Below are 24195 nucleotides of genomic sequence, written 5' to 3' on the forward strand. Positions count from 1 at the left end.
ACTTCACTATGATATCGGAATAATAAATTAGGCATAGATATGAAAATGAAAAAATCTTCATTACAGCAAGAAAGCTTAAAGAGGAGGTTCACTGGGAAAAAAGTCAGCAGCTACAAATTTAAGCTAAGCAGCTTTTGGCTTCACAGCCGCTTGCCTGCCATGCTGTACTTTGTGAATGATCCCGCAGTCTTCCAGGATCTGTGACATAACTAGGTACCCCCCCTCTACAAAAGACATGTCAATTGAGGTAGGGAAAGAGGGGAGATCGTCTTAAGGCGGAACTTTCCCTTTTGAGTGGAGTTCCACCTTAATGAGGCAAAGTGAAACAAAGGCACAATCTGCAATACACTTCATTGTGGCTGAAGTAAACTGTTCTTGTAACATCTAGTAATGAGAAGATGTATAATGACAAACACAAAAATGAGCAATAAACATGCACACATGCTTTTCCCTCCAGAACAGCACAATTTTTGTTCAGGCACTATCTAGACATCGAAATCTTGATGATAAAATAGGAAATCCTTTCAACTGTGCTGATCATTGCGTTTACATCAGCTTCTGCTGCAGCTTCTCAACTAGGGGCTCAAAATACATTTTCAGTTCCAGTCTGCGGTGTTTCCATATGTTTATCCGTCAGACTTTTCATCGTTTTGGTTACCATTCGTTCCACCTATCAATACCTTTTGTACGTGAGGTCTCCAAAACTGGTGTCAAAACAGTTTGTTGGAATATAGCGATAAAGAAAGGCTCAACATACTCTAACACTATCTCCAAAATGTATTTAAAAGAAAAAAAAAAAAAAAGTAGAAAAAAACTTACATCATCCACAATAAACAAGTGCTTGTAACATCATCCAATGTACAAGATTATAGTGCAATGGCCCGAATGGTAAGAAACCCAACGTGTTTTGTCTTTAAAGACATCTGAGGTCTCCAGATTTTTACGTGTGGAAACCTTTTGAGTCTTCTAGTACCACCCCTGGACACATTCAAAATGTGGTTGACCCAGTACCTGTATGGGTAACAGAGTCCATACAGTATGTTCTGGTAAGCAGTCATTTTTACAAGTGGTGGAAGGTTTTCACATTGAGGATTGGAGCACGAGTTGTCACGACCCTTTTCTACTATTATTCACTGCACTGGGATATAGGTTTTCTATTCTGAAAATTTTATTCGCTTGGACTGCACTGTCATTTTATTATATATTTCTATTATATATGTTCTATATATTTCTTCACTCTTTTTGTTCAGTCTATTATGGGATATTTATTTTGCAATTTGGTTTAGCGCTGCACTTTTAATTATCAGTTTATTGCAAGGACATGCCCAGCTAGAGATACACTGGAATTAGCGCAGCTTCTGCACATTTCACACTATGTAGTGACTCTATATAGATTATTTTTTTGGAGAATAAGATTGTTTAATGTTACTTTTAAACCAATGTCCAATTTCAACTGTGTCCTCACTGGAGACATTTTACTCAATTTGATTTCCAGCTCCAGGGGTGCAGAGGGAAGTAATGGGAAAGTGCTTTTTTTTTTATTTCAAGAACAAGGTTTAGAACCTTGGTTATCATTTATTGCAGTCGGTTACTTCCTGTCCAGTTCATTTCTTGCTTTAGAGTCCTAGGAATAAAAAATTAGATAAAGCATCCCCAATGTGGTCACATACAGCATTTTAAACCTTAAGCCGACTATAATCTGTTTGAATCTATGGACAGATTGATTGTACCCGAGTCGATCCTTTAATCGACTTGGGTATAACCAGCATGTCAGATTTTTACTTTCGATAGCAATCACTGTGTTCTCTCAGCAGGACGGCTCCCCTTATCCCACCAACCCCTGCCAGAAGACAACAAATGCTCCGCAGGAGGGATTCCCCCAACAACATGTGGTTGCAGGAAAGAAAAATCACATTATGCATGGTCTGCCTTACTGAATTTCTAACCCATTTCAATTCTGTCCAGAACAAAAAGTTTAAATGTTTTGGCGGAAGTTGGGCTCTAGCTAAGTTTTCGCTGGTTATACATTCTTGTTAAATCAGCATGACTTAATTGTTATATACATTTAAATGTGATTCAAAAACAGGTTAGAGAATTCTGCCTTAAAATCTATGACTAATGTTTCACTGCAGGTCAGTTCTATTTCACACATCAGTATCCTGAATGTGCAATGCATGGAGAAAGAAGCAAGTTTTGGCCACCTATCATACAAGAACATGAATCAAGAGATCCATTAGGTTGATATGAGCAGGGCAGATCATGTCATTTTTTTTATTTGTTCTATTTTAAATCAATAATTCTAGGACAAGAACCAAATCAATAGCAAATCAAAAAAAAAAAAAAAAAAAAAAAAAAAAAAAATAAAAAAGCAGCACTGGTGTAACAAAACAGCTGTGCCGATTAGCGTGCCAGAAGAACAAACTGCAGTCAACGTCGCTTTCTTGCTATGCATATGAGGGGGAACCTCTGCCCCGTTGACCTCATCTCTTGGGGTGGGGGGGGGGGGTCAGTAAGTTAGAGTACAGCCTACTGCCCTGCTGACCCCTGTGCATTGCGCTGCTGCTTCTCCCTTCCTCTGCACTGCTAGCCCCTATAATCTGCCCTGGACCCTGCTCTACATATGGAGCCCTGGACCCTGCCCAACACATACTACTGTGCCCTGCCCTGGACCTTGCCCTACATGCTACTCTATTACAGAAGCACACACTGGACATTATATAAAAACACTAATAAAGTGGATTATAGAAACCCTAAACTAGGTTCACACAAGGGATTACTGACAGGTAGGGAGGAAGAGAAGACCGCACATTACAGATAAGACCTACCCCAAAAATAAGCCCTACTGTGTCTTTTGGTGCCAAAATGAATATAAGACCCGGGCTTATTTTGGGCAAACACGGTACTGAGTCCTGGACAAATGTCCCACAAGCTACTGAGCCCTGGACAATGTCCCACAAGCTACTGAGCCCTGGACAATGTCCCACAAGCTACTGAGCCCTGGACAATGTCCCACAAGCTACTGAGCCCTGGACAATGTCCCACAAGCTACTGAGCCCTGGACAATGTCCCACAAGCTACTGAGCCCTGGACAATGTCCCACAAGCTACTGAGCCCTGGACAATGTCCCACAAGCTACTGAGCCCTGGACAATGTCCCACAAGCTACTGAGCCCTGGACAATGTCCCACAAGCTACTGAGCCCTGGACAATGTCCCACAAGCTACTGAGCCCTGGACAATGTCCCACAAGCTACTGAGCCCTGGACAATGTCCCACAAGCTACTGAGCCCTGGACAATGTCCCACAAGCTACTGAGCCCTGGACAATGTCCCACAAGCTACTGAGCCCTGGACAATGTCCCACAAGCTACTGAGCCCTGGACAATGTCCCACAAGCTACTGAGCCCTGGACAATGTCCCACAAGCTACTGAGCCCTGGACAATGTCCCACAAGCTACTGAGCCCTGGACAATGTCCCACAAGCTACTGAGCCCTGGACAATGTCCCACAAGCTACTGAGCCCTGGACAATGTCCCACAAGCTACTGAGCCCTGGACAATGTCCCACAAGCTACTGAGCGCTGGAAAATGCCCTACAAACTACTTTGCTTTGACCCTGCCTAAAATTACTTACACCAGCCAGGACTCAACTCAGCCAGTCAGGCCAGAGCAGACAACTAAAAGCCCGTACACACGATAAGAAAATCTGAAGGGAACATTCGTCCGACGACCGATCTGCCGATTTTCGGATTGTTAGTATGGTGCTTTCGACAGCCAACTCCGACTTTTCGGCTGACAAAATCCTGATGTGCAGGCTATAAAATTTTTGTTGTCCATAATACAACGTCCGATTTTCGTCTCATTAGTACAAAAATCTTATGAGCAAGACTAGGCATGCTCAGAGACGAAAGAACACATACAAATCAATCCAACACATGACATCACTTCTGAAGTAGAATTCTGTCGTATGGGAAAATTTGTATGAAAATAACCTCTTCACGCCTTAACTGATGCCAGCCAGGCACAAAACTAGTCAGGTAAGACTTAAAGCCAGTGACTTTATAGTTTGCCCACCAGTGTACAAGGGTGTGGCATTTGACGTTTATAACCTTTGATATTTAGGAGTACCTTTTCTTAATAAAGAAGTGCGTTAGCATTATCACCTTATGTTTGGTTGCTTTTCTTCCCATTTTCCTTAAGTGAGCTCTGCATCCTAGAGTTTTGGCAGTGTTCCAGAGGGAGAAACACATGGAAGGATACAGCAGATCCAGTGGGGTTTAACCCTTTTTCACAAGTGCATTTGATCTCTTCATAATATAGGAGCTCATATTTTTGGTAAGAATCTGGCACTTTTGGTAATTTGAAAAGTTGTGAGCACCAAAATGTTTGACTTTAACGCACAAATGCTGTGTTATCTTATGTTTTAGCGTTATTACCCTATGTTGGCTAATTTCCAGAAACAGAAATATGTGGAAACGTAGTGTATCCGGCAGGGTTTAACCCTTTTCACAAGCGCATTTGATCTCTAACAAGATCATATATATCCAATATGCCTCGTACACACGTTCAGGTAATCGTACGACTTATCGTTAGCATTTTGTTGCATGATACTAATATCGAATTCAACAATGCGTACTAAGCATATGATTTTTTTCGTACCATTCTGGAAAAGCTTCCTGGTTTGCGTAGTTACGTATCAGATAGTGCAAAACAAAAACAATGGCAGCCAGGCTTTTTCTGGGTTATTTTTGTGTTTCTGATCATGCGTGGTCTTTGTCTATCAATTTTTAGCGGATGCATACTGTACTGATTAAACTATTGTCGTTCGCTAGGCTATCGCGTTTGTCCCTTCGGATTTTGTTGGGACAAAATGTCATGATCGGCTGTTGATCTGTACGAACAATCAGATTATCGTGCGATCAAGTTGAAAGTGTTTTTTTTCCATACGATTATCTGAACTTGTGTACGAGGCATTTGTTTTAACTAACAAGTTTCATACTATGTGTTAGCAACCCTTTGGGCTTTTTGTGGACATGTGGTGTGGACTTTTTTTTGTTTTTCACACAAGTTTTATAAATCAACAGTATGACTTAACTTTTGATTGTACTTTATATTTGTGTAATCCGTGATTTTTATTTAACGTAAACACAGCAGAAACATTTTGTTGTGCACAGATATGTTCAGTCACAGACTGGTTTTCACACGGTTTTGCGCCTGGTTTTAGTTTTACACTGCTCAAAAAAATTTAAGGAACACTTTTTAATCAGAGTATAGAATCAAGTCAATTAAACTCCTGGGATACTGATCTGATCAGTTAAAGAGGAAGTAAACCCTCCTCTGCAAGTTGTACCTATAGGTAAGCCTATGATAAGGCTTACCTATAGGTACTGTAAATATCTCCTAAACATGTACCGTTTAGGAGATATTTACCTTACATGCAGCCAGTGACATCACCGGCGCATGCGCTCTGAAGGAACGGCCGCTCGTGCCTTCAGAGTCCCGTGCCGTGACCGTCGGCTCGCGCGCGTGCGTGACGTCACCGTGGCTACAGCCAATCAGATGGCCGGATGCCGTGATCCCGGAAGACGGGCGACTGGACATGTCGTCCATCATAGAGGTAAGCGGGCGGCACGGCGGGGGCTTGTTCTAAGGTAAGTATTTCATAATGAGCTAGTATGCGATGCATACTAAGCTCATTATGTGTTTCTCTTTCAGGTTGAAGAAAAAAAAATATGTGGGTTTACAACCTCTTTAAGTAGCAGAGGGGGTTGTTAATCAGTTTCCGATGCTTTGATGTTATTGAAATGAACAGGTGCACTAGATAGGCAACGATGTGACAACCCCCCAAAACAGGAATGATCTGACAGGTGGAGGCCACTGATATTTTTTTCACTAGTTTGCATTTGGATGGGGGTCAGTGTCTCTAACGGTAGCATAAGGGGATACCTGGACCCTATAGGGCAGGCATGTCCAACCTGCGGCCCGGAACCACAGGCAATGCGGCCCGCTGCCCCCTGACAATTTTTTTTTTTTGCTGGGGAGGAAGGAAGTTGGGTCGGTGGGCACGACCACAGTGGCTTCCAACTAACGGTAGGCAGAGGCTGCCTCAAGTCTCAAAAAAAAAAAAAAAAAAAAAAATTAAAAATAAAATTTTTTAACATTTTAGGCCAATTTGTTTTCTGCTACATATTTTTGGTTTTTGCGCAAAAGTTATCACGTCTACTAACTACGGGAAAAATTGATGTAATTTTTATTGTTTTTTTTTTTAAATAGTAATGGCGGCAATTTGCGATTTTTTGTGGGACTGGGACATTGCGGTGGACAGATCACTTTTGGGGGGACCAGTGACAGTACTACAGTAATTAATGCTAAAAATATATACACTGTTACTGTAATAATGACACTGGCAGGGAAGGGGTTAACACTATGGGGGATCAAGGGGTTAAATGTGAGCCTAGGGGAGCGATTCTAACTGTGGGGGGCATGGCTTCTGAAATGACAATAGAGACATGTGATCCTATATAGAAGGATCACATGAGCTCTGTGATCATTTCAGGGAGGACGTCGGCTGTGTTTACAACAGCTGACCGTCCTCTCTCAGCAGGGGGCCCAACATCCTCTAGTGGGTCCTGTGCTCACTGCCCGGCACCGTGGAGCTTGACAGGCATTTGCCATTGAACACCAGAATTGGCAGGTCTGCCATTTGCACCTTGTGCTTTTCACAGATGAGAGCAGGTTCACCCTAAGCACGTGACAGACGTGAAAAGGTCTGGAGAAGCCACGGAGAACGTTATGATGCCTGTAACATTATTCAGCATTACCGGTTTAAAGGTGGGGGTCAGTGATGGTCTGGGGGAGGAATATCCATGTAGGGATGCACAGACCGCTACAGGCTAGACAATAGCACCCTGACTGCCATTAGGTATCGGGATGAAATCCTGGGGGGGGGGGGGGGGGGCATCCAAACTACTGAGTACCATTTTGAGTTGCTGCAATGACATTTCAGCAAAATGGACTAGCCTGCTGCATCATTTTTTCACTTTGAATTTCGGGGTGTTGAATTCAGCCCTCTGTAGGTTGATCATTTTAATTTCCATCAAATGATGTTGCATCCTTTTGCTTATAACACATTAGCCAGTCCATACCAGTATAGATAATTAGCATGAAATGTTTCCTCATTGAGATCTGTTGCGTTCTTAAAAAGTGTTCCTTTAATTTTTTTTGAGTGTATATTCTGAAGATTCAGTTCTGCCTTCATGATGGACTCCTGCATCATATTAACCAATTACTCTCCAAAAAAAAACTGTAAATACCCAATTTCTCACTGAAGCTAGCTTTTAAGAGGGGCCAAGTTTATATTTTTACAGTGACTTTTTAAATCATTTTCTAAGTCTTTCTCACATCCTTACGGGGCACTGCACCCTGACCATCCTTGATCTCTGCGATGTCATTCAGGAAGACCTCCACCCCTCAAAAGGCTGATCACCCCCCTCCAAACAAAGTGCTCATGGATACCCATCTGTTGCAGTAATGTGCGTGTTAACATGTGCATTATAGCATACACAACATGGATGGGTTGGTGCAATGTGCTATTTTTCAAATAATTTCATTTCAATTCATTTTCAATGGCAACCCAATACGCAAGTGAACATGCTGCATGTCTTTTTTTGGATGCATTGGTGCATCGACCGGCGACCGCTCATTTATTTGAATGGGATCCCTTAAAGTTGAACTCTGGGCAAAAAGGTCATTGTAGATGTATGAAGGTGCTTTACTGTCTTTTTCAAATGGATTATTGTTTGCCTGCATAGGCATGTATGCAGTGAGAAATTCATATATTTACAGATAGAAAGGCTTGTCCCCTTACCTGCCTTTTCATAAGACCGGTGGCCATTATACACGCTCTCACCTTGGTCAGTGGTCTTGTAAATTACCAGCTGTAGTTCTATTTGTAGCAAGCAGTGGCGTAGTGGGTAGACCCAGGAGTCTGAGACTACAAGTTGAAACAGCTTACTGTGATTGCTTCTTGGCTTGAAAACCCAGGAGTCTCCTGGTCTGTTCCACCTCTGTACCACATGTATGCAAGTCTCCTCCCCCAAGCTGTGACAGAAGTAATGCGTTCTGTGGTCCCAATGCTTCTGCCCTTTTCATTGCAGAGGGCGGACAAATTGGGACCCCGGGAGGGGTAATACTATGCATACGTGAATATCGTATGTGGACATATTGCTTTCAGGATCCTCTTGATATGTCATGTAGAAGTCGACTGATTATCAGAGCGGCCGATATTCACATTTTTCAAATAATCATTATTGGTCAGAAATTTACTGATATTGGTCAGACCTCCTCCCCTGTCCCCATGCGGCACTAGCTGCAGTCTCTGCAAATCTGACAGTGGTGCAGCGGGCAGCAGAGAGGTGACATCTCTCACTGCCCGCCTTGCATCACTGCTGTTATGCCCCATACAGAAGGCTGCTCTTGACAGAGCTGCAGCAGTGGGGGGAGCATAGAGATAGTTACATCATCTCGCACCGCCCGCATGTGGAAGTTTATCTGATCTGACACCACTGGGGAGAGGCTGCCAGAATTATTGTAAGCGGTGACAAGCTACATATGGGCATCAGGTGACAGTGGCAAGTTGGATATGGGTGGCAGGTGACAGTGGCACATGACATACTGCATTTGGTGGCAGGCGACGGCGATGTAATATTGGCACCTGCTATCGGCCTGAAAGGTGGCTGAAAATCAGTATCGGCCCTGAAAAAAAATGAAATTAGTCGACCCCTAATGTCATGTCTTCACTCTGGCAATGCCCCTTCACTACAATTCCTATTAAATGATGAAATAGTAGTTTCTCATACCGCACAGTGAGAGGATATGACATATCTGTCTCAATCGTACCTCCTCTAGGTGCTTGGGCAAAGCTGCTATTCATGAATGGAAGCGATTACATCACACATTTTTCATCCATATCTGCTAAACAGTGAAGTTGTATTGTAATTTATTAGCAGTTTTCCCATATACACTACATATGCAATACCACTGATAGAGATGAATCTGACTTGTACCCCAGAGTTCAGCTGTAATGCAAGGCACCAGTATGTGAAGGTGTACATGGGCCCAGAAAATAAGCAGCTAGTGTATGGAGTAAATTGCTTGATATCTGCATTCAATCCAAGCAAGGAACCAAATGCTTGTCGTGCAATTCTAGAGTTGGCCAATCAGTAAATCTAAAACTGCAGTACAAACCTAGAAAAATCTGGGAGATGCAAGAAAGATTGGAACACTATTTTTATCTCCAAAATCTTCCAGGAGCCATTTTTTTTTTCTATTAGCGCATGCCGAATGGCGGGTATCTGTCGGACTGGCTGCCATACACACGGGCCCAATGGCGGCCAGTTTTTATTACCGGCTGATGTTGCCTGGCATTCGACCCATGTGTACTTTGTTTACTTTTTCTGAAAGATATTAAAGAACACTCCAACTACCATGACCACTTCAGTGATTTGAAGTGGTCATTGTGGTAAAAGTCAGAAACACTGCACATGCTGGGATATTTACATTGTGTGCTGTGGGCTGGGTTGCACCCCAGCACATGTGACTTAATGCTGGCAGAGATCACTGAGCGGCGCTGGAGGAAGCATACAGAGCTGATGTTTCCTGTATGTCCCCTCTCACAGGCGGAGTGCATTTGATATCACATCACCTGTGACAGGACAGAGCCAGAACTACATACGTTCTGTCACAGCTGACATACACTGTTCTTTTGCCTGACATCCCAAGTCTCCCGCATGTGGGCGCGGCACTTGCGGATGTCAGGGAGCCGAAGCCTGCATGCAGGAGCTTCCTGTACCTCGCAGGAGACTTGGGCTGTCTGGCGACAAGACCACACCGGCAGTGTAACCCAGGCGCCAGGACGCAATGCGGCCTAGCGCCTGGGCTTTGTCAAGCCCTGCACTAGAAAGTTTCCATTGCAAAATATGTGCACATGGACACCATTAGCCACAGGTTGCTATATATCACTTGGGTATATTAACCACCTGCCACAGTAAATATACTGCAAGAGGGCGACAGGTACAGGCATGGCAACATGCTTGCCTTCTTGTGGATTTGGGGTGCACGCCCCCTGCCGACCCATACTATGATTGGACACAGCAGGAGTTTGGCAGCAGATTTCAGCCAATGATTTCAGCTTAAACATGCTGATCGGCTGTGTCCAATCACACAGAGTCCTGCGTTTATAAAAACACTGTGTGCAGTGAACAGCGATCTGGCTGTTCCTTCGCCCTTAAGGCTACTTTCACATGTTAGTGTAGCTAATTAGTGTAAATCGCGGGACGCCTGTGCGTTGCTGTTGATTTGCAATGGCACCCCAAATGCTGTGCGATGTTGCCACGATTTCTGCCTGCCGAATCGCGGTAACATCGCGCAAACAAAATCGCGGGTCGCATGATGCCCAAAAAAGGTAGAAGAGCTTCTTTGGGGCGTCATGCGACCTGCAATTTTGTTTGCGCGATGTTACCGCGATTCGGCAGGCGGAAATCGCGGCAACATCGCACAGCATTTGGGGTGCCATTGCAAATCAACGGCAATGCACAGGCGTCCCGCGATTTGCAATGATTTCCGGATCGCGGTGATTCTGCCGTGGTCCGCTACGCTAACATGTGAACATAGCCTTAAAGCAGGGAGCAAAGTAAAATCAGCACACTTTACAAACACTATAGACATACCCCTAACTGGCCCTAGATGTTAACCCCATTCCCAGTGTCATTAGTACAGTGCCAGTGTATAAAGTATTATCACTGATCACTATAATAAGAGTCCCTAGCAACGTAAGTGTCAGGTTAGTGACCTTCCCAACCAGCGTCTGTTAGTGCCAGAATGTCCACTCACACCATCATTCACACTGTAATGCTGGCCATACACTAGCTGAAAAATCGTTCGGAAATCTATCATTTGGTCCGTTTGTTTGTTTTTTCCTCCAGTTAATGGGCACAAATAGAAAATCAGTTTTAACTTTTCAGAGCTGAAAAAAAAAAAAAAAAAATCAAAAAAGGAACAGTTTGGAAAATTCTGCCGAACGATAAATTGAAAGGTTAAGGTGTTTCTCGCCCAAACTGTTTGCACTAGATATATGTGACAAACTGAACAAAAAACATGTCCATTGAACAATTTATTGATCAAAATTTGGTCATTACATGGTAGCACGATCATCTGCTCTAATGGCCGAGTGTTCGTTTTTTGAAAAGGAGTTCAAACGATTTTTCGGCTAGTGTATGACCAGCTAACATCAGTGATCCCCGCCATTACAGTATAGCATCTATAGCTGTGTAAATTCCAGTATATATACACACACACCATAGATTATAGATGCTATAACTGTCACAAGCCAATTGATATACACTTACTAGGATTCATTTTTTTTACTGGATTTTTTTTTTTTTTTTTACAACCGAACGTAGAAAAAAGTGTTTCTTTCCAAAAGTCAGTCTTTCTTTGTTTATATAAAGAAAAAAGAAAAAACCCAGTGGTGTTGAACTACCTCCCATCCGCGCTGTAGCCGAAGTACGGCTGCAGCGCGGACTCACATTTTCGGGAGGCTGTCTTTAAACGGCCTCCCAGACACAGGCTCCCCGCGCGCTCCCGCGAGCGCGCATCGGGGAAAATCTGTGTCGGCCGTGTCCCTTGGACACAGCCGATCACAGATCGTGGTGAATGGCCAATCACAGCGGCCATTCACCACGTGATCGGACCGTCCAATGAGAGATGATCTCCTATGTAAACATAGGAGATCATCTCTCATCGCCGGCGCTCCTTCCTCACACAGAGTCTGCAGTGTGAGGAAGGAGAGAGCCGATCAGCCGTCGGGGACAAAGAAAAATGTAATCAGGGCACTGATCACCAGTGCCCTGATTACAACAAAGGTACACTAAACACACTAACTGCCCACCATCAATGCCCACAGTGCCCGCCATCAGTGCCCCCAATCAGTGCCCATAGTGCTGCCAGTCAGTGCCCATCAGTGCCTGCTCATCTAGGCACTGATGAGCACTGACTGGCAGCACTATGGGCACTGATGGTGCTGTCCGCCAGTGCCCAGCAGAGCCGCCCGCCAGTGCCCAGCAGTGCCGCCCGCCAGTGCCCAGCAGTGCGGCATATTAGTACCTCATCATCAGTGCCACCTCATCAGTGCCCATCAGTGCAGCCTATCCACGCCCAGCAGTGCCGCCTCATCAGCGCACATCAGTGAAGGAGAAAAAATTTATTTATTTTCAAAATTTACTCGCAGAAAATAAGAAAACTTTTTTTTTTTTTCAAAATTTTCTGTCTTTTTTTCTTTTTTTTTGTAAAAAATAAAAAACCCAGAGATGATTACATACCACCAAAAGAAAGCTCTATTTGTGTGAAAAAAAATGATACAAATTTCATATGGGTACAGTGTAGCATGACCGCGCAAATTGTCATTCAAAGCGTGAGAGCGCTGAAAGCTAAAAATTGGTCTGGATGGGAAGGGGGTTTAAGTGCACAGAAGGGAAGTGGTTAAATAACACCAAAAGAAAGCTCTATTTGTGTGAAAAAAATATATAAAATTTAATTGGAGTACAGTGTTACATGATCATGAAACTGCCAGTTAACCACTTGCTTACTGGGCACATAACCCATTCCTGCCCAGGGCAATTTTCAGCATTGTTGCCCTTTGAATGACAATTACGCGGTCATGCAACGCTTTACCCAAACACATTTTTTTTTTTTCACACAAATCTAGCTTTCTTTTGCTGGTATTTAATCATCATTGAGTTTATTTTTGGCTAAAGAAACAAAAAGACAAAATTTTGGAAAAAAAAAAAAAGAAGTTTTTCATAGCTTGTTATAAAATTTTTCAAACAGATAATGTTTCTCCTTCACTGATGTGCACTGAGGAGGAGACACTGGTAGGTGGCACTGGTGGGGACCGATTAGCAGCGCTGTTGGGAACAGAGTGGGACATATAGGCAAAAAGAAACAAAAAGAAGGGCGCACCGACCTAGCGCATTATCCTCAATAAGGCTTTATTATACAACATAAAAAATGGCTACTCACAAACAATGGTAGAAAATAGTCATATCAAGCTCAGTCGCTCGAGTGTCAGGAGTAGTTCATGTATTAGTCCATATTCCTGTTAAGATGACGGCTGACGCGTTTTGAGGCTCAGCCTCTTCCTCAGAGCCCAGAGGAGGGCAAAATTGTGCTTTTTTTTTTAGCTTTTTTTGGATCAATAGACTTCAGTGGGGAAGCTGCAGAAAAGCATGTAGTCCAGAAAAATCATGTGTGCAAAAAACGCACAGCAAAAACCGAAACAGATCAAAAACTGCATAGGTGCGCACCGAGCCTTATGCTGGCCATACACCTCGATTTTCAGACGAGAATATTCATACGAAACATCTTTGTACATTCGCTGAATGAAAGCATGTCGTTTGAAAATTTGCTTTTAACATTTAGTTTTAAAAATGAATGTCATTTCTGAACAAAAACCACATAGACTCTCTGAAAATTCCTTTGACCAAGAAATTTTCTATTCTATTCCTTCGAATTTTCCCGTCACGGTGGTCGATTTGACCCCACGAACGATTTGAAAATCGAACAAACGTTCTTAAAATGAATATTTTTTTGGAAGGAAGATATTGTTTTTGTATGGCCAGCATAACTGACAGCAGGCGCAGGGAGCTTTTATCAAGGCACCTGGCCTATGACAAGGGAGTCGGTCATACATCATATATTACAGTTCTGTCTGAATATTGGCAAAACAATCTTTCGTTTTTGTTTTCCCTTAAAACAAAAAGTGTAATCTCCGAGTCTGATGATATTTACCAGATTCAATCTCTAATAGTATTATAGTAGATTCGAGTTTCGGGATTCGAATAGTGGATTCGAGATTTTGCTCCCTAACCATATACAGGTAGTTAGTTATTTAGGTTTACCACTGCATATAGATATTTAAGAATAAAGTTGCTTTTTTTTTTTTAAACTTTACATATTAACTAAATTATACACCACACTTTTTTTTTTTTTAATTTAAAGCGGAGTTCCGGCCTCGGAGAGGAAATTTAGATAAAAATACCCCCGGGACAGTCAGGGCTAGTACATTCCACAATGGATAGCCTCTGAACATTCCCAGGTTGCACTTACCTTTTAGAAGAAATACTTACCTTGAAAATTTATTTTCCAGCTCTACATCTCAGGTGTGGGCAGCTGAAGCCAGCGCGTCCTCTTCTGCATCCTCTTCAGTGTCCTCTTCGTCCCAGAATGTCCTGCACCGGCCCCGCTTGTCACTTCCTGGGGAAGGCGTGTCATCCCTGCACAGCTTCTGGGCATGCCCAGAAGCTGTTTAGCAGGGAATGACACGCCTGCACCGGAAGTGACGAGCTGGGCCGGTGCAGGCGCATTTACTCCTGGGAGCGATGACGTTCAGCTCCCAGGAATCATTGCAAGCAGGAAGAGACGGCGCGGGCCGCGGCCGCAGAGGGAGGAAGTAGAAGGATGGTAAGTATACTTTCTTAAAAAACAAGGTAAGTAAAGGTGGCTATCCGATCCGAAAATAAAATCGGCCAACTAATCTATTACGAAAATAATCGTTAGTTGCAGCCCTAATCTCATGTAGCTTCTATCAGCTCCCTGCATAAATAGGAGCAGAGCCTAAAGCATTACAGCTTGGAATAAAAACAATTTATGTATTAACAAAATAACCAAAATGTTTTAAATGAAATGGCTCTCAGGAAAATCATACTTCTACTGGGCAATGCAGTAGAGCCCAAGGAGTCAACTAGGATTGTGCTGAAAAAAAGACAACAGAGCAAGAAGAGAGAAGACTTCATTGGTGTATCGCTCGCTGCTCCTTCAATGTCCAATTTGAACATTGGGGATGTGTTCTAGATTACATCCAGTGCAATGCTTTTTTTTTTTCTGCAACAAAAAGGGGTATATGGGTTCCAATGGAATAGTTCACACCAGCACGGTGCATTCCCGTGCTTTTCCATTCCAGAAAAGAAAAATATTCTGCTTTATTTCCTGAAAATACGGTATTAGCATAAGACGACCCCGCCAGATTTTCAAGTTAAAACATAGGTTTTGGGCTATACTCACCGTATAAGACTACCCCCCCTTACGAAGCAAGGCAACGCCATTGAAAACCATCAGATTTCTCAGATCTCTCATATCTCCAAGGTACTGTAAGAAAGTATTCGATGTAATTTCTAAAAGTGCTGGCTGTCTGTGCCCAATCTCCAAGGTACCGTAAGTACTGTAAATGTAATCTCATAAAATCTCCAAGGTACCCCAAGTATTACAGGTAGATGTAATCTCAAGGCGCTGGATGTGCGGTAATACTGTATCAGTATACTGTAGCTTCGGCTACATACAGTATACCTATACCGCGCTGAGCCAATCACGGTGAGCGATGTTGTATTATCGAATGCAAAGCCTGCTCGGATTGGCAGAGTCAGAGAGGCGGGCTGATGTTACTCCACCAATCCGAGCAGGCTTTGCATTCAAAAATAGAATATATCGCTCGCCCTGATTGGCCCAGCGCGGTATACTGTATGTAGCCGAAGCTACGGTACATACGGTATACCGGTACAGCATTCCCGCACAGCCAGCGTCTTGAGATTACATCTACTGGTAATACTTATACTTAGGGGACGTTGGCGATATTATACTCGGCGTATAAGACCTCCCCATTTTTGGGGGATTTTTTTTTGAGGTTCAAAAGTGGTCTTATACACTGGAAAATACGGTAAATGTTTTAAAATTACTACACTATGGAAACAACTTCTTTCATTTACATAATCGTGGAGTTGCTCCACTTATATCAAAGGTGGAATATAGAGAAGTCTGAGGAGTCCCTCAGGTGGACCAATAAATCTTTTACATTGCACAATTCCTTTGTGCTGCAGGTGAGCGCACATCAGGTTCAGCAGGTAGATGGATTTGGCACATTAAGCTCAATCATCTTGAATGAAGAATCACTGCATGTGTTTAAAGATTCACAAACTTTATTCTAGATTGTCACTCATTCTTAGGATATCACTTTTCCCTTATCGTTTTGATTTGAGAATAAGGTGCAATTTAGGCACCTATTCATGAATATTGCATTTTGGGATTTCTAAAATATGATGACAATTTATCATGGTCACACACACACACACACACACACACACACACACACACAACACTTATTCTCATGGAATAGTGCACCACTTTCACATACACACTGTACTGCAGTACAGTCATGGTGCTGGTGAAAGTCTAAGAGCGTGGCATTGCACCCCCCAACCACTGGTCGTGGTTGCAATGCTTTGCAAAACAAAATTTGTAAAAATAAATAAATGCAAATAGCCAATCGTGCTTGTGTGTTGTCACCTTTTCATGCAGGCTTCTGATGTAGATTACAAGTGCCTATTTCAACCCCCATTACACAGGTATGGTCACCATGTAGCCATTGCCGCAGTACATGAATGTGTATGGGAAGTGATGCCTGGTGATCTTGCAATTAAAGTTGAACTCCAAAAATTACACAAGAATGACCCTTAGCAGTGTACCCCCCCACACAATGGAATAGTTTAAGTCTAAAGGGTAGAGGATATCTCCTCAGATATGAAATATGAACAAAGCATATCCTTCTACAGTGTGTACTTGTCTCAATTAGGAGCTCTAATTGTCATCTCTGTCTGCTACCCTGTTCCTCTGAAATAGAGGTACGCATCTTCACTGGTCTCACGATTCGATTCTGGTTATCCTGTCAATGATGCATCACGATTACTGCCCATAAAAAATTCAAGCAGTCAAAACTCAACTCTTAAAAAAAAACAAAAAAAAAAAAAACAAACAAAACAAAAAGGAGATGACACTTTCTGCGTGTAGCAAAGTCTGAACACAGCAGCAGACAACAACCTAAAGAGGAGCTCCAGGCTCCCCCCAATATACTACAGGAGACGGTCAGAGACCGGGGACACGATACAGGAGACGGTCAGAGACCGGGGACACGATACAGGAGACGGACGGTCAGAGACCGGGGACACGATACAGGAGACGGACGGTCAGAGACCGGGGACACGATACAGGAGACGGACGGTCAGAGACCGGGGACACGATACAGGAGACGGACGGTCAGAGACCGGGGACACGATACAGGAGACGGACGGTCAGAGACCGGGGACACGATACAGGAGACGGACAGAGACCGGGGACACGATACAGGAGACGGACGGTCAGAGACCGGGGACACGATACAGGAGACGGACGGTCAGAGACCGGGGACACGATACAGGAGACGGACGGTCAGAGACCGGGGACACGATACAGGAGACGGACGGTCAGAGACCGCGGACACGATACAGGAGACGGACGGTCAGAGACCGCGGACACGATACAGGAGACGGACGGTCAGAGACCGCGGACACGATACAGGAGACGGACGGTCAGAGACCGCGGACACGATACAGGAGACGGACGGTCAGAGACCGCGGACACGATACAGGAGACGGACGGTCAGAGACCGCGGACACGATACAGGAGACGGACGGTCAGAGACCGCGGACACGATACAGGAGACGGACGGTCAGAGACCGCGGACACGATACAGGAGACGGACGGTCAGAGACCGCGGACACGATACAGGAGACGGACGGTCAGAGACCGCGGACACGATACAGGAGACGGACGGTCAGAGACCGCGGACACGATACAGGAGACGGACGGTCAGAGACCGCGGACACGATACAGGAGACGGACGGTCAGAGACCGCGGACACGATACAGGAGACGGACGGTCAGAGACCGCGGACACGATACAGGAGACGGACGGTCAGAGACCGCGGACACGATACAGGAGACGGACGGTCAGAGACCGCGGACACGATACAGGAGACGGACGGTCAGAGACCGCGGACACGATACAGGAGACGGACGGTCAGAGACCGCGGACACGATACAGGAGACGGACGGTCAGAGACCGCGGACACGATACAGGAGACGGACGTTCAGAGACCGCGGACACGATACAGGAGACGTTCAGAGACCGCGGACACGATACAGGAGACGGACGGTCAGAGACCGCGGACACGATACAGGAGACGGACGGTCAGAGACCGCGGACACGATACAGGAGACGGACGGTCAGAGACCGCGGACACGATACAGGAGACGGACGGTCAGAGACCGCGGACACGATACAGGAGACGGACGGTCAGAGACCGCGGACACGATACAGGAGACGGACGGTCAGAGACCGCGGACACGATACAGGAGACGGACGGTCAGAGACCGCGGACACGATACAGGAGACGGACGGTCAGAGACCGCGGACACGATACAGGAGACGGACGGTCAGAGACCGCGGACACGATACAGGAGACGGACGGTCAGAGACCGCGGACACGATACAGGAGACGGACGGTCAGAGACCGGGGACACGATACAGGAGACGTTCAGAGACCGCGGACACGATACAGGAGACGTTCAGAGACCGCGGACACGATACAGGAGACGTTCAGAGACCGCGGACACGATACAGAGATAGTCATGAGGCAAGTATAATATCTTTTTTTATTTGAAAGAAAAACTAATAATACCCTTTATTATCACTTTAACAAATCATTGATCAGTCTTTTGGCAACAACTTGGATAGACAACAGGTCAACATCACTGCAAAAAAAAAAAAAAAAAAAAAAGGATCAGAAAGAAGTATACTGCTTGGAAACATCCGCTAATTTGCAGAGGGGAAAAATTATAGGGAAATCCCAGGAAGGAACTAGACAGAAAAAATGCTGAAGTGCTGCATCGCCCACCTCCTGAGGTCACAACATCCAAAGGTGGTGCAACGACGCAGGGTGCAGCCAGCCCACCGGCGCATAATGTCAGCAGCAGGATGGGGAAGAGCACCAACACATTGCCGTAATGACACTTCTGGGGGGGGGTGGGGAGGAGACGGGATGACGTTGTGTGTAATCGCGATTCAGCTGGATTCTGCATCAGTGCAGAATCATTAAAGGAAGAATCGCAAGGCATCAATGCGCCGATCATTTTCAATACCCCTACTCTGCAATCAGCATGAACCACTTCTGAGAAAAAAGGTGACAAGGGAGGGATCTCTAGCAGATTGACAGCCTCCGCTCAGTTCCTGTGTGCAGGAGGGCGTCCCTCCCCTCCAATCAGCTCTCCTGTCAGAGTATAAATTTAGCTCCACCCTGTTTTCTGATCTGTAAAGCCTCGTACACACGCAATGAATTTCCGCCGACCGGTCGTCCGTCTTTTGTCCAGAGCGGTGTCTGTTGGTTGGAATGTGCTCTAGACTGCACACAAATTTTCCCGCACGACAGAATTCTACTTCAGAAGTGATGTCATGTGTTGGATTGCTTTCTTTGTGTTCTTTCATCTCTGACCATGCCTAGTCTTGCTCATAAGATTTTTCCCCATCGAAATCTGTACTAATGAGACGAAAATCGGACGTGTTTTGACGGTCGACAAAAATTTTATAGCCTGCACACCAGGATTCGGCCGAAACGTCGGGAGTCAGTTGTCGGAAGAATCATACTAACAAGCCGAAAATCGGCAGATCGGTCGAACGAAATTTCCAGGCCGAATTTCTACTCGTGTGTACGGGGCTTTAGACAAGCTTTATACAGTTTAACACTTTGAATGGATGTAGAGAAGAGAAGACTGCAGATTACCAGATACAACTTATGTAGGATTTGTTTCATCTCTGTGTATCACCTGAGGCCAGGCACTTCACTGGGTATATGCAAGGGCTCTTTCACACGAACGATCCGATCAGATCCGCCTGTCAGTTTTTTTTAGGCAGACCTGATCAGATCCCCCATGCATCCTATGGTTTAACATTTATTTTCTGTATTTGTGTGTAGGGCAGCCCACTGAAAGGAATAACTGTCCAACAGGCAATTCTTGGGAGAGTAAACTGGGTAGGTTTGAACCAAGCCTTATGGGGGGTACACACTGTTTTCTTTCAACCCAGCGAGCTGAACAAAAAAGAAAAAGAAAAAGAAAAAAAAAAAAAAAAAAACACTGACGAGCAATGTTAGTGTACCTGAGATATAGTGTTCTGACAGGGGACTGCCCTCCCCCCAAACCAACCAGATTACATTGGCTGCAAGGGATGATTGAATGCTACTTTTCCAGCATGCCTGATCGTCAGAAACTGGTGGGGAGACTGGCTTCTGTCAGACAGGGAGCTGTACACAAGGGCCAAAAGTTGGTAGTTTCCTGCCAAACCCACTGATGCTTTTCAGCCCTTGTGTATCCAGCCTAATGCCTCGTACACACGCATCGATTTTCGGCTTGTTAGTATGATGCTTCCGACAACCGGCTCCGACTTTTAGGCCGAAAAAAATCTGGTGTGCATGCTATAAAATTTTTGTTGGCCGTCAACACAACGGCCGATTTTCCGTCAGTCAGTACAGATTTCGGCAGACAAAAATCTGATGAGCAAGACTGGGCATGCTCAGAGAGGTAAAAACACACGGAAAGTAGACCAGCACATGTCATCACTTCTGAAGTTGATTTTTGTTGGCCGAAAAAATGTGTGCGCAGTCTAGAGCACATTTCAACCAACACAACAACACTGGACAAAAGACGGCCGATCGGTCGGCCGATAATCGTTGTGTGTGTACGAGGCTTTACTCATCACTCTCCTCTTGTTCCTGACAACTCAGGTTATGGATGGGCCCTTGCCATCCTCTTGCACAATGCAGGAGTATTGGCCCTGCCTTGTACTGTACATGACGATAACAGCATGTGGCCATCGACAAGAGCGTTTAACCACTTCTGGCATTTTTCTAATACATGTAAAAAAATCAACATTTTTTTTCTACAAGCAAACTACTCAGAATATCCAAACACATACACACACACATACATACATACATACATACACACACACACACACACACATATACATTTTGTAGAGAATAAAATAGGGGTCGCTGCAATTTTTTACATCACACGTTATTTGCGCATAATTTTTCAAACACAATTTTTGGAGAGATAAAATACACTTAAATAAATTTTCCAGCAAAAAAAAAAAAAAAAAATATAGAACTTAATTGTTTGGTAAAATATAAAAAGATGATGTTTTGCCAAGTAAAAAGATACCCAACTTGTCACACTTTAAAACTCTGCTTGTGAAATGGCACTTAAACATTTCTATAGGCGTTGCTTTAAACATTTTTACAGATTACCAGTTTAGAGTTACAGAGGAGGTCTAGTGCTAGAATTGTTGCTTTCCCTATAATGCTCGTGGCGATATCTCACGTGTGGTGCGAACACCGTTTACATATGCGGGCGTGACCTATGTATGTGTTTGCTTCGGGGTGCAAGCATGAAGGAGCTTTAAAGACATTTTTTTTTACACTGTGCCTTTAACTTTATTTTTCATCACTTTTACTCCTATTGCATATAAACATTCCTTGTGATAGAAATAAGGCATGACAGGTTCTCTTTTTGTATATGGTCTGAAATACCCCATATCTCTCCTCTACCCTGGAAAGCATGACAAAAAAAAAAGGAAAAGAAACCCCATTGATCTCTGCTATCCAGGAAAAAAAATGGCAGCGCACGTCGCATGCAAGGACGTTGCTTCAGGCCTCCCATGATCATAGAGATGGCCAGGAATCATCCCTTTCACGGCCAGCTCTGTGGTAACCTGGTGCTGCCACCAGATCAGATCCTGGGCTCTCCAATCACACAGTGACGGTGAGATGTCCCCTCCCATTGCTTGTAAAAGCAATTCAGCTACTAGAATGCCTTTTACTTGCCAGGGAATTGCTGAGTGCCCACCATAGGGAATCCACTTGCTCTGGGGCACTCATGTGTGCTTGCTCCTGTCCACTGACAGAGTGTAGCTTGTGATTGACAGCTGCAGGAGCCAATGGCTTTCTGTCCAATGAAAAAAAGACGACGCTCTTGCACACATCGCTGGATAGAGATGGAGCACAGGTAACTAAAAGGGGAGGGGGGCTGCTTGAAGAACGTTTTTTAATCTTAATATATAAAAGGTAGAAAAGAAAACCTTGTACCTTTGGAACCACTTTACAGGAGAGGCTTGTTGCACACACAGAGGGAACCTGCAGGAGCGAAACACTAGGGCATCAATTCACTAAGCTGTACCGCATGTGATAAGGGTACAATGCTACTAATTTGCATAATTATTGTATGCAGTAAATTAAGGATCCTTTCACACAGTCGGTACGCCCGACGAACTCCGATTTGCTCAGCGGGGATCGATCCGCCGATCCCCGCTAAGCAGACGGATGACAGCTCCGTCTCCACTTACTTTGCAGAGACAGAGCTGTCAGATCCCCGCTCTCCTCTATGGGAGATTGAATGAGAACTGACCGCCTGTCCATTTTCATCCGATCCGATCCTCCAGATGGATGGAAAATATGGTTTCCATCCGTCCGGATTTCACGGACCACATTGGATCGGATAGCAGCGGACATGAAAGCCCATGTAAAAAGGGCCTAAGTCCAATTCAAAAAAATAAACACACAATTATGCAGTATTTACCAAAAATAAAAACAGCCTGTCTAAAGAAACATTTAAAGCGGAGTTCCACCCAAAAGTGGAACTTCTGTTTTAGGTACTAATAACCCCTGACATGCCACATTTGGCATGTCATTTTTTGGGGGGGGGGGGGGGGGGAGGGTGGGTAACTAGTTTTGACAGGTACCCGCTCCCACTTCCGCTCGGAGCGCCGCGACGCCCTGAACGGAAGTTCTCCTCTCCCCCTCCCAACCTGCAATCTTCTGGGACACGTCAGAGGTCCCAGAAGATTGCCGGCCAATCAAGACGCGCAGCACAACTCGCGCATGCGCAGTGCGTACCCGGCTGTGAAGCCGCAAACTGTCACACCTGGGTGCCCACACCAGTGATGCAGGCGCCGCCGAGACCAGAGGGAAGAGGATCGAGGCTTCTAGCGGCCGCATCGCTGGACCATGGGACAGGGGAGTGAAAAGGCTGGAACTCCGCTTTAACTCTTGCAGTGCAGGACGGCCCCCCTGGGTTGTTATGGGGGGGGGGGGGTGACAACCCTCCGTCCCTGCCCCTGAGCCGTGCTTGTACGTTGTCACAGTGATGGAAATGGCTGCTTGTGATCTCCAACACCGACATGGTCCAATGTAATCACCGTCAGGAAAAAAAACACCCTGCAACAATCGCTGGAGGGTATGACTGTCGATGAGAAGTGGCTGCAAAGAGCATGCAGGGGATCAGCAGAGAGGCAATTGAGGCTAAAAAGGGTGTGTGTGTATATATATATATATATATATATATATATGTGTGTGTGTGTGCTGTTTGAGCCAGGGGCTTCCTATCCTAGCACACAGAGAGAGAGAAGCAATCGATGTATAGAAGGCTGCAGAGCAGCGCAATCAATAGCTCCTGACTCGCTAATAATAAGCCCCCCATCTTGGGAGGGGTGACACAGCTGAGGAGAGATGGTTCTCCCACCCTCCCGGGGTAATAATGGCTGTAGGTACCACTACACATCTGGACACATCTGTACCTCCCCTCCCCCCAGGCTCACCCGCTCCTCTTGGGCCGTTAGCTGTTTCTCCGCCATGTCTCTTCGCGGCTCCGGTTCTCCGGTACATCCGGGCTCGGTCCAGACACGGAGCTCACACAGGATGTGACTGGGCGTCCCTCCGGCCCTGCAAAGCAACACAACCGAGCGGCCGCACCGACGTCACAGCGACCGCCGCGCGTCCCGGCCTCTCCTCCTCCCTTTGGAGCAGGAGAGAGGCGAGGCTGTGACGAAGGAAGGGATAGAGCTGCCCCATGGAGCAAGGGAGGGGCCGGCGCGGCCATCTTTGATGCGGGAACAGGGCTGACTGACCGACCATAACCGAGGGGGTGCTGCCAGTTTACACAGTGGTCTCTCTCCCCTTTCCCTTCATGTGTACCGTTATAGCGGCTTAATAAGGCTTCGGAGGCATATTTCTGCCTGGCGCCAAGTACATGAGAACCCTGTGAGAGGAATGTGCTAAGACTGAGGCAGTTGTGCATGGCAACCAATTAGCTTTTAGCCTTTATGCTTTGAAAATGGAAGCTTGGAGCTGGTTGGTTGTAGGGTTGACACCTCATCCCTTTAAGTGCCGGTTCACACTTTGGGAGGCGACCTGTGAAGTCGCGTGCACCGTGACTTCGGCACGACTTGC

At 45.3% G+C, this 24195-nt stretch overlaps 1 protein-coding gene across 2 annotated transcripts in view; it reads right to left on the bottom strand.

Annotated features, from left to right (window-relative positions):
- LOC309544542 (tyrosine-protein phosphatase non-receptor type 9-like) overlaps positions 1–23794 on the bottom strand; it is a 102398-nt gene extending 78604 nt beyond the window's left edge. For both annotated transcript variants that reach the window (XM_082243447.1, XM_082243446.1), the window contains exon 1: positions 23565–23794. In XM_082243447.1, the coding sequence (XP_082099573.1) occupies positions 23565–23600 (36 nt within the window). In that variant the 5' untranslated portion in view covers positions 23601–23794. The remainder of the gene's footprint in view (positions 1–23564) is intronic.
- Between the last annotated feature and the right edge of the window lie 401 nt (positions 23795–24195).

Source organism: Pelophylax lessonae (assembly GCF_965119305.1).
Source record: "Pelophylax lessonae genome assembly, chromosome: 1".
In the NCBI taxonomy this organism is placed as follows: Eukaryota; Metazoa; Chordata; class Amphibia; order Anura; family Ranidae; genus Pelophylax; species Pelophylax lessonae.